The sequence below is a fragment of the Pseudorca crassidens genome, chromosome 10 (assembly GCF_039906515.1).
Source record: "Pseudorca crassidens isolate mPseCra1 chromosome 10, mPseCra1.hap1, whole genome shotgun sequence".
NCBI classification, from domain to species: Eukaryota; Metazoa; Chordata; class Mammalia; order Artiodactyla; family Delphinidae; genus Pseudorca; species Pseudorca crassidens.
This window is the reverse complement of record NC_090305.1, coordinates 58,168,795-58,183,665: the sequence shown is the minus strand read 5'-3', so window position 1 is coordinate 58,183,665 and position 14,871 is coordinate 58,168,795. Positions and strand designations below refer to the sequence as shown.

General features: G+C 45.9%; 1 protein-coding gene across 2 annotated transcripts in view; it reads right to left on the bottom strand.

The window, feature by feature from the left end:
• The window catches only part of ITGA9 (integrin subunit alpha 9), a 351,949-nt gene that overhangs the window by 291,688 nt on the left and 45,390 nt on the right, over positions 1-14,871 (bottom strand). For both annotated transcript variants that reach the window (XM_067753774.1, XM_067753773.1), the window contains exons 6-8: positions 10,200-10,329; positions 7,544-7,629; positions 4,817-4,885 (exon numbers count right to left, since the gene is read on the bottom strand). In XM_067753774.1, coding sequence (XP_067609875.1) covers positions 4,817-4,885; positions 7,544-7,629; positions 10,200-10,329 — 285 coding nt within the window. The remainder of the gene's footprint in view (positions 1-4,816; positions 4,886-7,543; positions 7,630-10,199; positions 10,330-14,871) is intronic.

The window sequence follows — 14,871 nt, the reverse complement described above, 5'->3', positions numbered from 1 at the left end:
AAACCAGAATGCCTGGGCACGGTGAGATCCCAGCTCCCCTGGCCTCCTGGCAGCCACGTGGGCCCCCCGGTCAAAGTGAGACCCACGTTCACTGGCTTGGAGCCCCACCAAGGGGGAAACAAATGGACTGATCCCTGGAGAACAACGTACTGCTTTTACAAATGCAAGCTGAGGCTGCAGACATAGGTTACAGCCATAATAAAAGTGCCTCGTGTATCAGACATTTGACAAGGCCAAGCAAGTTAGGAATATGGAATTTCACAATACAAGGCAGGCATGAAAATAAATGTTATATGGGAAACAGATTACCCTCGCCCAGTCTTGGGCATAGCTGAAGACTGGTTAGGAAGGCGTGAGTTGAAGTAACAGAAAAAGGTACAACTCAGAAGACCATTTGGAGGATGAGGGAAAACAGCCAGGTTATATTGGCTTAATCATAGCTTAATTCAGTACCTGTTATTTTATTTTTTACTATTTTTTTAATTGAAGTATAGTTGATTTACAACGTATTATTTCACGTATACAGCAAAGTGATTCAGTTATACATGTATATGTATACATATATATGGAAAAGAATCTGAAAAAATTCTTTTCCATATATAAATATATATACATACTTTTTTAGATTCTTTCCCATTGTATGTTATTACTATATTCAATATATATTCGATTATTATATTCAATTATATTCAATCAGGATACTGAATATAGTTCCCTGTGCTACACAGTAGGCCCTTGTTGTTTATCTATTTCATATATAGTAATGTGTTTCTGTTAATCTCAAACTCCTAATTTATCCCTCCCGCCACCACCTTTCCCCTTTGGTATCCTAAATTTGGTTTCTATGTCTGTGAGTCTATTTCTGTTTTGTAAATAAGTTCATTTGTATCATTTTTTTAGATTCCACATATAAGTGGTATAATGTGCTTTGTCTTTCTCTGACTTAGTACCTGTTATTTTAAATTGGGGGTCTTAAACACAATCCAATGGGATCCAGGCAGGTGATATAACAGGTATAAGGAAAAAGCAGACAACAGTGCGGGCATGCTTACAGGTGGCGAGTGACACTCAGCTTCTGTGTCTAAGAACCAATAGAGAATGATGGAGACTGAAGCAAACTAGAGTCCACAGACCCAGCTAAAGGAGCAATCCCCACCCAGGGGCAGTCAACTCCTGACTGACCCAGAAAAAGCCAACCATCTCATTTTTCAAGAGAAACCAAAGCTCTAAAATTTTATTTGAATTGCCTATTTTTAAAATGCTGACAACTAATTCATATTAAAAAATAATAAACAAACATACCATGCAGGCCAAATGAAAATTTTTGTAGGCTGTACCCTTTCCAAAGGCTGCCAGTGGGCAACCTCTGTTTTTAATTTAAAAAAAAAAAATCTATCCTTTTAAAATAAATGTTTTCAAATAAAAGGGCTCTGGTTTTACAGACATGAACAAGCATTTTCTTTTGCTGTTTGTTGGTAGCTAACCCAGGGGAGTTTGAGAGAGGTGGAGGGTACTTTGGTCTATTTCCTGCAGCTCAGCCTGGGAAAGGACTCAAGTCCCTCCCAGTCACGTGCCGAGGTCACTTCCACCCAACCCCCATCCCCACCTGCCCCCTTCCCAAGGGAGAAGGGCACGGGGAAGTTTCAGAATCATGGGGTGGGGGGTGGGCAGAAACCAGCTGACAGTCACCAATTCAGTGGCCTTGCCAATGTCTCTATCCTGACTTTAGTAAAAGAAACCGCTAAGACCCAGGCAAGGCCCTGAAGACCGAAGCTGCTGGCTGTTCTCTCTGGCTGAGTCCCAGGGGAACTATTTGTTTCATTCCAATGGTCTATTTAACTTGGCATCTTCGTCGGTGTTCAATCAGAAATCCCCGGACGTGAAGTTTCCTATCTAAGTTTTGACATATAAACACTTCACATACTCAATTATTGCAATGAAACTTCGATAGGGCAACGACATGCTTTGGGGTGAGTGTTCCTTGATCAGAGCTCTCCCATCACCCTGGAAATATGAGGACACATGTCATAGCAGTGGAATTGCACATGTATTGGTGATTTCTTACGTGCACTATACGAAGGATGTCAACCAGTAAAGACCAGAACCATTTGGGGTTTTGTCTCTCTTATGGCCAGGAGACAGAACTCTCTGACCAGATTCTGGCCACACGGAAGCAGAAGTGGGTCAGGGGTTTCCTGAGTCAGAACCCTCCTCTATGTGTGGCTCTGGACACAGGGGTAAAGCAAAGGCATCCTTTGAAAGCCTGGGGTCATGTCCTTTCCCACTGAAATAATGGAGAAGTCAGTGGGACAAGAATTTCTCATTTCTTCTGGCACAAGCAGAATAAGATGTCTAAAGAGAGTAATCAGAAAGATGATGACGGGGGCAAAGTTGGAAGATGGTGAAACAAGATGGTAGAGTGAAGGACATATGTTACAATGGTTCAAGGTGAGGGCAAGAAAAGCCCCAAGGAAAATGAATGGCAGCTCTGGAGCTGGGAGGTGAGACAGCTGGCCCATGGTCTCCTCTTCAGGGAGCCCTGTCGTGTCATAATGAGGACACTCAAGCTGACCTGCAGGTTGGTCTGTGCTGGAACCCACGTCATCATGTCCTCGGGAAATTTGGAAAAGCAGATTCTCAAACCTTTCCCTCTCACGTCACCCACTCTCAAATCTGCTCCCCCAAACCTGCCCATGACCCAGACACAGATGGGTAGCCATGAAAGCTATCATCCAAACAGGGAGGGTTCTGGGAAAGTGAAAGGGCTCAATTATAGACTGTTGTTTACACCAGGATGACCAGCATCAGCTGGGTCTGTCCTGGGCACAGGCAGCGGGCAGTGGAGGTGGGGACACAGGAAGCAGGAGGGAGGCACGGTGATAGCTGAACATGAAAATATTCTAAAAATAGGGTGATAGGGACTTCCCTGGTGGTCCAGTGGTTAGGACTCCATACTCGTACTGCAGGGAGCATGGGTTTGATCCCTGCTTGGGGAACTAAGATCCCGCATACCACGAAGTGCAGCAAAAAAAAAAAGAAATAAATTAAAAAAAAAATAGGGTGATAAGTGTGTTTAAGCCCCACAATTCACTTTAAAGACTCCCTCAAAAAAATAGTAGTTACATAAGATAGATGTGTTAGCGAACCTCAGTGTGGTCATCATTTCACAATATATACATGTACCAAGTCATCACACTGTACACCTTAAACGTGTTATATATCAATTATATCTCAATAAAGCTGGGGGGGGTTAATTTCATGCTGTCAAGCCGAGGTACATTGGAAGGGTAGCAGAGGGAGGGAGGGTTTTCCACAGGAAAACTCACCCATTTATTTTTTTTGGATAAAGAGCTAAAATGTTAGGCTTAGCAGCATTTACACCCTACTTGCTCTTTGGGACTCTTTCTCAGAAATGGCACGGGGTTATTTATTTTCTAACTTTAGAGGTGCTTGGAAATCCTTTTTTGCAGAATTGCTCACAGTCTTCTTCCAGTGTTGTTGCTTTGGGGTTTTGGAAATGTTAAAATAACACAGGCTTGCATAGTTCCCGGGGGGGAATGCAGAGCTGCCCTCAGGGAAAACCTCACAAAACTGAGTTTGGTGATGTATTTTTTATTGAAAAGGTTATGACAGTTATATACTAAAAATACACATGATGGTTGTTAAAACTGCAAAAAGCTCTACTTGAGTGGGATTTTTGGAACTCAGACTATGACTCCCCATCAGAACAATATGCAGTGGTGCCAGGCTGGCATGAGGCAGGTCTAACACAGCAGGACCTGAACTGGGGCACATGGCCCACCCAGGATGGAAACATCATTTTTTCCCCCTCTTCTTAGTGTGATGGTAGGAGAATGTCAGAAGGCAATTTTACCTATCTCCTCAAATCTCCCTCCCAAGTCCCAAGTCCTGTTCTTCTTCCCCGAGCTCACTAAGGCCTCTACCAAGACAACTCTTCAAATCACCCCCTTCACATCCCCACCTAAACTTGTCTCCTCTTAGAGTGGCCAATCTTACCAAATAATCCTGCCGATCGAAGCCATGCCAAGGTGTGCACCACTGATAAGCCCATGAAAAATGGTGTGTATTAATCAAAGGAATCTCTACCTGGCTTAATTTCAGACTACGATGCAATATAATGGAAACTTGCAGGAAATGGAGAATTAGCAATAGGGTAAGGATAATAAGATGGCACAGGCAGATAAACCTTGCCCAGGACTAATATCAGGGCAGCCTTCCCCAGCTATTTCTATTTCAAAGTTCTAAAAGGAACCGGGTGATATCTGTTTTTTGTGTGGCAACAGTTCCCACGGCGATGGTGGCAGAGGGCTTGGGATGTAAGCAGGAGGGGCGGCTTCGGGTTGGTGAGATAGGGAGAGTGAGAACCATCTATCTGCCTGCCTCCTTTGAAAGTAATCGGTCATGTATCTGTACTCAACAATGCCTTATCTCTCTGGAGCTGGGAGAAAGACAGACGGAGAGGGACAGAGAGGCAGAAAGATAAAGGCAGAAAGAAACAGAGCACATAGTCATTTTGATGAGTATCTGAACCGTGGATAACCTTTTAGACCTCTGTGCTGTAACTTGGCTATGTACAAACTCATCTCGCTCCCCGTCTCAGCACGCATGAATCCCAGGAATCTGCAGGTCACACACAATGCTGAGAAGGTAATGGCTCCAACAGGCAACTGAACATGCCATGTAAATGTAGGGCACAGATGGGCCTTTAAACCAATATTCTAAAAAGTAAGAACTGATTCCCACATGATGACATCTCTCAAACAAACAAACAAGACACTAATCCCAAGGATCTCACCTTTTTACCTGATGCCTGAAAAATCTTAATTAAGGTGCCTGATCTTCGGTCAGCTCTAAAAATATAAACCTATGGAAGGAAAAAAAAAATCCAGTTAAGATGGAAGCAATGACCAAAGATATTTATCAGCATCCTTCTGGGAGTTCTATGTAAATGCCTGACCAGACACATGCAGATGTGTCTACACTAGCTGATGACAAATCATTTCACGCACTCTGCAAAGAAACTGTCCTTCAATCCTGAGGCAGAAATCACCTCCATGCCTCCTGAGCCACACTGTTTACGGGAGTCACGCCCAGTAAGACCTAAGGAGCTTCCAAATTACTACCAAAAAGTCAACTCCTGGGAAAAGGATTTTCTTCCTCGAAACACTTCCTTCCTTCCTATTAGTTAGAGCTTTAGCAGGTATCACAATACAGTCATCCCTTGGCGTCTGTGGGGGATTGGTTCCAGGACCCCCAGGATAGCAAAATCCACAGATGCTCAAGTCCCTTAAGTAAAATGGCGTAGTGTTTGCATATAACCTAGGCAATCATCCCTACATTACTTAGACTATCTAACACAATGTAAATACTATGTAAACAGTTGTAAATACAGTGTAAATCCTATGTAAATAGTTGCGTGGCAAATTCAAGATTTGCTTTTAGAACTTTCTAGAATTTTTTTCCCCTAATATTTTCCATCCATGTTTGTTTGAATCCACAGATGTGGAAACCCGCAGGTAGGGAGGGCCAACTGTGTAAGAGAAGGGATGGACGTGAGCATTTTAGACAAAGTGATTCCACAGAACGTTAGTGTCATGAGATCTGCTTGGGTAAATATGAGTTTAGTTTGCAAAATGCCAGAGTTAAACATTAAATAAATTCCTTTACTGGGGACCTTTCAAAGACTTTAGCCTGTGCATTTACACCATGAATCTCTACCACAGAAAGGACTGTTTGTGTAGAACTTCCTAAATGAAATGAGTGTGGAAGTTCTTTTTCAAGTTGCATCTTAAGGGAAGAGTGAGTGTCCCATGAGAACCAGTGTCAGGGAGCCTCCCATGGGGTCAGGAATCACCATCTTAGTGTGAATGCTTTCCTGCCCCAATACCGGAAACGATAACCACCAAGATCCTGAAGGCCAGAGAGCCATCCTGGGGTCCTTGGGAAGCAAGTCTGTACCACCTCCCATGCCTGGCAATGTGGAACCGTCAGCAACTTTGCCAACTATGACCAGTCTCCCCAGCACCTCTCAGGGGTTCCAGCTGAAAGCAGCATTTTTATGTTCATCTTTGTTAACTAGATCCAGGGTACCCTCTGCCTGGCTCTATCCGTTTTAAGTACCATTCTCATCCTAAGGCTTGACAGGGACTATACAGTTATCCCAACCACCTGAAGAGAAGACAATTAGATCAAGTTTTCTGTAACTGGTGATTTAAAACAAAACAAAGCTGCTGTCAGCAGCACTGAGGCATCCACACTGCTGTGAATTGGGAGGTAGGCGTGTTTACCGGCTACAGAGATGCCTGGCCACACGCAGCTCCTCCCCTAGAAGAGCTTATCAATGTGGGGACAGCCCTTGGCTCTGTCCCTCCACCACACAGAGGAATTCATGTGACTTGGAAAGACTCATCCCTTGCTGGAAGTTATCAGAGTTCATCTGCACACCGCCCCTGTGCTCAGGGCCCTGGGTTTTTACCGTGGCTTCGTTTTCAAGGAAAATAGCATCGGTGTTAACAGGGAGGGAGGCATGTGCTCCAGAAATCTGAGTGTTGACTCCTAACTCCTGCCCAGGAGGATCCAGGAAAACGACCCTCATGAATGCCCAGCAGTCACGCCTTGTCCGCTGATCAGACTGACATCCTGGCCGAACGCTCCAGTTACCAGTGGTCTCTGTCTGGGCCTCTCCAGAATCCACTTTTCCAAGCCCCCAGAGATATAGCCAGATTCTATCAAAGGTCCACCCCTTATGGGCTCTGACCCAAAGACCATTCCTCTCTTCAGTCGTAACTATCAAACAAACTATGGAGCTTGTTAAAATGCGTATTCCTGACTAATCTGGATCGACTCAACTGGACTTCCTGTAGCCTGGAGCTAAAGATCCAACAAACATAGTCCTCCATATTTCAGGACCCATAGATGCCATGATTCCCAAAGGGATTCTGACGGTCCTAGATCCATGGGGTCTTTTCTACACTCTGGGCAGATGCTTTAGGGAAAGAGACCTGTATATTCCCAGTCTAGCCTCTGGGCTGAATTGGTCTTGTTTCTAAAACATTGGAGGAAAAAATGTGAGAATCTAGGCCTAAAGATAAATAAAAAGGCCCCAAAGATATCTGGGATTAGACCTGGTTCCATTAAGTCAAACTTGGAAAGGATTTGGGAGAGGGGAGGGTTTGAAGTCGGGTAGCGCTGGACACCCTTCCTTTGGAGAATGGCACAATACCACAGGTCAATCTTAATCATCTCTCACACACACAGCATCAGCCACGAAAAACATTCTCAGATGACAAAGTGCAGAGAATGGAGAGGTCTGGGAATAGTATTCATACTCGGATGAAGCTTTCAAAGTAAATTCTCAAAAGAGGCTGTTGGAGATGAACAGATGATTCCTCAATATTTCATCACTTACCTGCCAGCCGCCCAGGAGAATGTTCACATCAAAGTGAATTGACAAACCTCGAAAAGAGCGGCAGCATGCTCCCCCCATCTGACCCCGTGCTATTCCGTAGACTTTGCTCCTCACCTTCCCAATGCCTTCGTCCTGAGGGGCACCTCCTACCACATCGGTGGTGGACACATGAGAAAAGTGTCCGGCAGTAACTGCATAACCTGCAGAAGATGGGGAGAAACCAAGGAAGGGGCGGAGAAAGAAGATCCATCAGAGGACAATGCTTCTCAAGCATCCCTTATCTGGACAATTATGATCCAGTTATTCTTGGAACATAAATTATCAGGGAATAAATGGCAGCTGTCAGTCTTCTCACGCTGGAATGGCTCATCTCACAAAAAGACATGTTCACAAGGACTCCAGGGCAGGAAAGAGTGCTTTCTGAGTGTCCTCTTTGGAACAGGTGCTGTGCTAAATACTCCACATCTATTTTTTCCTTTTTGAGATACAATTTTCATACAGTAAAGTACACACATCTAAAGTGTAGAATTTAACAAGTGTGTACACATGGACATCACCAGCCAGAGTGACTATAACCACAGAACCACGAGCCCAAAACATTCCCTCATTCCCTCTCCCAGTCACTACCCTCCCCCTGCACGGGTCACCCCTCTCCTGATTTCTGTCACCATATACTACGTGTGCCTGTTCCAAACTTCCCTCAACGTAACTTGTGTGAGGTTCATCCATGCTGTTGAGTATGGTACTAGTTTCTTTTTATGGATGAGTATGTTCCATTGTATGATGATATCATAATGTCTTTATTCTCCTATTGCTGGACGTTTAGGTTGTTTCCAGTTATTTCAGCTTTATTGTGAATAAAGCTGCTATGAACATTCTTACACATGTCTTCAGATGCCACTGTCTCTTTTAATCTCCCAACTCTATTTCACAGATACGGAAACAGGGACTAAATGTGGGTAAGCAACACACCCAAGATCACACAGCAAGATTCAAATCCAATCTGTGTGTCTCCAAATCCCTTGCCGTGAACCATTATGCACACCCACTCCTAAGAAGAGCCAGAAAAAAGCTGACAGTGGGTCGGTGGATAGATGGATGACGGAGCAAAGAATCCGCGGAAGCAGAAAGAATCTAGAAACAAAGGTAAAAGTTGTCTGAGCTTAGTCTAAATGTCTCCTGCTTTCTGAGAGCCCTGCCGGCAGTAAAAACCCTGTACAGGCTGCTGTATATTCTACAAACCTTTTCCTCATCCTCAAATCCTCATGTTATGACCATAAGCTGCTTGCATTTTGTAATGGTGTCATATTATGATCAACTCTTACTCACCAGGTGGCTGATTTCTCTCAGACTGGAGGCTCACGTTCCCTAAGACTATTATGAGTGACATCAGAGCTTCAAGTGAGTCTTGCAATCCCGCAGCATGAAGGCCTCTACTTGGCACACAGGAAGGAGCCACGGGCCCTGAGGCTCAGAGGACCTATCGACCCCAAAGCCACGTCCAAACTGGGTTCTTTTCTGCCTTCTCTTCATTCTCTGACCTAATAAACATGTGTTGACTCCCTCTTCTGCACCAGACACTATACCAAGTCCTGGAAGTGTCAGACAAACTCCCCTCCTCCAAGGTGCTCCCAGCCCAGCGAGGGGTCCACACCAGCGGGCGGGGCTGTCTGCAGAGCATACACAGGTGGGCAGCTCGGCACCTAGACTCTGGGCTCAGAAACCACAGGTTTAAACCCCCACTTTGCTACTGATGAACCATGGGACCTCAGCAAGTTAAATGACTTCTTTGTACCTCGGTTTCTTTCACATGCAGAGCCTGGCATGGAGTAAGTCCCCAATAAATGACAGCATTTAAGGAGCTGGGCGTGCAGAGCAGCAAACACCCCAAAGACTCTGAGTAAAGGTATCACAGTCAGTGCTACTGGGCAAAAGACTTAGAGGGGAAAAGACAAGTCAGCCAGTCCCTCCTTCCAACTCACAAGCAAATCTCCATACAAAAAGCGTGTCAGGGACTCCCCCAGATTTAAGTTAAGCGTAATGAGTGTGAAAGAACATTGTTTTCTCATCGTTAGGCCTTGCTAAATTTAGCTTCATTTTCAGCCCAGAATTACAGCATTTAGGGCCTGAATTAAAGAAAAGAGCCATGTCAAATTGTCTTTTACACAAGTAAAGACAGCCTCTCTCTGTTCACCAATAAGCATGGTCTTGTCCAGAGTCATTCTGGCCTGGTGGCTGCTAACTTAAGTTGTGTCTACCTTCCTTCTAGAGGATTAAAACGGTTAAGAAAATATAAGTTTTTCTGAGCCTTTAATTAAACCTCAGGATTAGGTTGCCATCCATCATGCTAATTTCTGGTTCTTATTATTTCTACCTGCAACCAGTTTTGTGACCAGAAAGCAGAGACCTCATCCAAAGGAAAGTCATGGAAAAACAGGATTCTCTCACACTCGTTTTGTATCTAATCATCTGAACCCGAGTAATTGCTAAAATAGGAAAAGAAAATGTTTGCTTCCTTGGAGGTTCACCTGTCAGTTTTTTAATTAAATCACACAGCTTTAATTCAGTCCCGTCTTTTGTTCTCCTCTCTCTACCTGATATGTGTGGAGCTCAATGTTGTGGTGCCCTTGGCTAAAAGTGCAACTAAGTAGAACAGCAGATGTTAAAGCCAACGAACTCTTCTTTCCACCAGTAAAGCAATCACTGGCAAGCTTGGTGGTAATCACTCCCATTTCCCCTTTCTTACCTGTCACCTCCTTGAGCTACTCACCCAGGTAGGTGTACCTCCTGTTCATGATCACTTCATCATTTAGTTTGAAATAGGTGTTGTCTGTGAGGTTCAGCACTTTGACCGTCCCAGCCCAATAAAATGACCCTGGGGCACCCATCACCACCAGTTCCTATGGAAGAGAAACCCAAAGGTAAACAGGGAAGGAAACTGAAGAGGGGAGAAGGCGGTGTGGTGAGACCCACAATCACAACAAAGAACTCGTAATTTAAGTAAAGATGCCACACCAGAAAATTTCTTCACCTGAGCAATAAAAAAAATTTCATATTCATAATGATTTACAATTGCCAAAATATGGAAGCAACCTATGCGTCCATCAACAGATGAATGGATAAAGAAGATGTACTGACACTCCAGAGAAATCCCCTCCAGTCCTCATTCTCAGGAATGGTTCTGAAGCTGGGTTTTCTGGCCACTAAAGGCTCATTGCAAAGTCAAAACAACGAAAACAGGAGAGCAGAGAGGCCCACTACAGGAAAGATGTGGACTGGGGAGAGAAGAGACCACAGACAGCAAGACACAGCACTACTATTAAAACAGGCCCAGGAAGCACCCCAATGTTTATAGCAGCATTATTTATAATAGCCAATATACGGAAGCAATCTAAGTGTCCATCCACAGATGAACAGATAGAGAAGATGTGATACATATAGACAACGGAATATGACTCAGCCATAAAAAAGAATGAAATTTTGCCATTTGCAGCAAAATGGATGAACTTGGAGGGCATTATGCTCAGTGAAATAAGCCCAATAGAGAAAGACATTATCGAGGCTTTCCTTCCCCAATCTTCCCCAACAGGAAATCCCTTCTCTTTGATTATCTATATTTTCTAAAGTATCTACACTGCAGTAAGAAATAATAAAAATTATTTTTCTAACAAATTCATTAACTTTTCACTCCACAATATTTATTAAGCATCTCCTACTTATACCAGATCCACAGATCAATCAAATCCCTTTGTAAAACATTCCCAGGGTAAGGCAACAAGGAAATGTACAGAATGTTTAGAAAAAATTTACCCAAAAGTGTTAAAATAAAGGCAGTTTTAGAGGAAACCCCTCAGCTGTACAAAACCCCCAAAGATACAGGCCTTCTGGGCTCATGGAGATGCTGGACACTGTACAGGTCATGCTCTTGTTACTGACACACACACACCACTCTTGGCCTCTAGGGTCCCCACACTGTTATACTTCAGAAACATCCTTCCAGGCTGGCCCCTCTCTACAGAGCTGGCCTCACCACTGTCAGAAGCTGCTGGTTTCCAACAAGTCCCTGGAGGCTAGATCCCGCCCTAAGAATTCTGAGTTTCTGTTGACATTTCATAAAGTGACACTGAATTCCCTGGGAGCAAATGTCTGAAAAAGCCAGAGCCATCTTAATAGAACAGCAGAGAGAGGAGGACAGACCACACAGAAAGGAGAGCACGTGTGTGGCAGCAGCAGTATCAGGACAAAACTTTGAACAACACATGTTCTATGGTCAATTCGGTAAGAACCTTACCAAAGAACAGGGTGTGAGCATGGCTGGAAGGAAAGCCACCAGACTCCTGCCTGAATGGTTTGCTGTTGATAATTCATGAAGGTGTGGACCAAGAATGACCATTGAGAAGCACTTCACTTTAAGTTTCTGAGATCCAATCCATCTCCAAGGATGCTATGAGGATGAGAAACCGGATACCCTCAGGGATATCTCACTGTTTTATAAAAATATATCACTTTCTGCACTTAGGACACATCCTTGGGAAAACATGGGCAGTGCGTTCATTCATTCCCCTTATAGTCATCTGTTCTGTGTAAGGGACTGTGCTGGTTCTAGAAGGGGCATGAGAAAGACAAATGATCATCAGAGAAGGGAGACTTTCTCCTTGGTCTTAAGCTCAGAAAGGACGCTGTAATCAGTGCCCGAACACAAAGAGCACAGAAAGACAAAATGAGCAGTATCCCCAGTGCCAGCCATAACCAGCAGCTCTTCACGAGCCAAAGCTTTGAGCACCACCAGAGGCCTATAAGGCTCTTGGGGACACCAGGTAGTGGACGTGTTGTTTTCTGATGATTCAGATTAATCCAGGATAAAAGTCGAGAAATGTATGTCTAACATATCGCTGTATCCCCTCTCTCAAACATTACAAAGAGAATAAAACAAGGTCATCCCTCTCCTCAAAAACCTTTAAAACCAACAGCTTTTGGTTTCTTTCCCTCTCCTCTTACTGTTTATGCCCCCTTCTCCCTGCAGTTCAAACTAGGTAAACTGAGGCCCAGCCTGAGACCCTTGTGGCTGGGGGCAGGGAAACAGCATCTCCCTGGAATTCCCTCCTATTTGGCTTTTTCCATCCGCTGTGGTTGCAGCCTGGGCCCTTTTGACACTGTCCACAAGTGCCAGGAAAATGTGATCAATGCTTGGCTCCTCACCACCCAGGAACAGACAATGCAAATGCAACACACAGAAGTGCAAGCTTCTCCAAAAGCCCAAGGCCACCACTGCCTAAATCATGTGTGCAAAACTCCATCCATCAACAGCATGGGCCTTTAGCAAGGGGCAGAACCTCCTGAGGCACACGGGTACCTGGAGCTGCCTGAGAGGAGCCTGGGGGGCTTTTCTCTGTGCCCTGTAGGTTGGCACAAGCAGGGGGCAGAATAGTCCTCAGAATCTGTGACAGAAGTCTGTGCCGGATGGATTTCCACCCAGATGTCCCCAGGCTCTCACAGTGGTGCCCTGACACCAGCAGGGTTGGGCCAAGTCTTCTCTTGCTGCTTAGAAGTATCTACCTCTGTTATCCTAGGCTACAAAAATAAATATGTTCCCGGGAAGTTCTCCCTTGTCCTCAACGCTGGGCTAAAATTCATGCAGTGTCCATAACTCAAACAGCTTTGATAACCCCAGGGTCACTGACGTTCAGGTCAAGCAGTCGCCTTGGGCCAGAGTAGTTTGGGGCAACATGGCCATGACCGGAAGGCCACAGAACTACGTCCAGCTTGGGAGGCAGCTGTCCGCCCTGTGCAGGGACAGTCCAGCTCCCAGCAAAGGCAAACCCAAGTAACAAGGTCAGCAGGAGGGCAGGAGAGGGGCACAGTGCTGCCTGACCCCTTCAACCATATTTCCTGCTCGGCCTCCAACAGCTGAAGTTCCAGAAACGAGGGAGACTGGGAGTTCAAAGACCTCCTGTTTAGGGAGGCCAAAAGCCTGGGAACTGAAGCAGAGGCCAAGGCCCCGAGTGGCCGGTTCAGGACCGAGCCCTCCTGCTCACTGCCCCCCGACTCCCTGCAGTGCTCCACGCACCAGCCCCACTGCTGCCCGCACCCTGCTTCCCTCAGGCTCTGGAGTCCCAGCAGGTCCTCTGGTAATCCGGAGCTGGCACGGCCCCCCGGGTTCCCCTCCACACTCTTGTCCTTCCTCCTCCTCCTCCTCCCCCCAGGCCCAGTGTCCTCGTCTTCCCTCTCTGGCTGGAGACATCCCTTCCCAGGGACTCTTCCTCTCCCCTAGCTCCCCACCAACATCTCCAATGAGTTCTCATTTCTGCAATGACTTGACTTTCTCCTCCCACTGCCTACAGGAGACATTCTGCTCAGAGTCCCCCAACCCCGGCCCTATGCTAAGCATACCCAGTCCCCTCAGAAACATACTAGCATTGGCCAAATCAAGGCTGGATTCTAAAAACATCTATGTGAGTGTCCCATCCCCTCACCTCACATGGCATGTGTATACAGCAGACCCATCAGTTTACCTCTCCCAGTGGATTCTTCCTTGGGCAGCCCCCTTTCCACCAGTACCACTGTTCCCCAGAGACCTGGCATAAAACCTCCTTCCTCCCCGCCTCAGTCCTCTGTGGCCATAGTCCTATGGTCACCCAGCCCACTGATACTGCCTTCATATTTTCTGACTCCCCTCATCATATTTATTCCTAAAACATCCCATAGGCTGCCCTGTCCCTTTGTGGCTGCACCACAACACAGCCTCCAACCTGGCCTCCTCCAGGCTCTCCCACTTCCAGACACCTGGGCACAAGACAAGCCCAAATAGATTTTCTTACGGCACTGCCATCACTGTGTCTGTAAACTTATAGCAGTTCCCTGCTGCTTCCTGCATTGAGTCATACTTGCTACATCTCAATGGAGGAACAACAGCCATAGAAATTACACCCTCTATATGCTTACTGAGATGGAAGATGGGTAACCTTGGCATATGGCAGGATGGTATCTCAAATCAATGGGGACAAAGAAAACATTTAACAAACCAGTATCAGAACAACCAACCAGGGCTTCCCTGGTGGCGCAGTGGTTAAGAATCTGCCTGCCGAGGCTTCCCTGGTGGTGCAGTGGTTGAGAGTCCGCCTGCCGATGCAGGGGACAAGGGTTCGTGCCCCAGTCCGGGAAGATCCCACATGCCGCAGAGCGGCTAGGCCCGTGAGCCATGGCCACTGGGCCTGCGCGTCTGGGGCCTGTGCACAACAGGAGAGGCCACAACAGTGAGAGGCCCGTGTACCGCAAAAAAAAAAAAAGAATCCACCTGCCAGTGCAGGGGACACAGGTTCGAGCCCTGGTTCCAGAAGATCCCACATGCCGTGGAGCAACTAAGCCCATGCGCCACAACTACTGAGCCTGTACTCTAGAGCCCGCAAGCCACAACTACTGAAGCCCACACGCCTAAAGCCCAT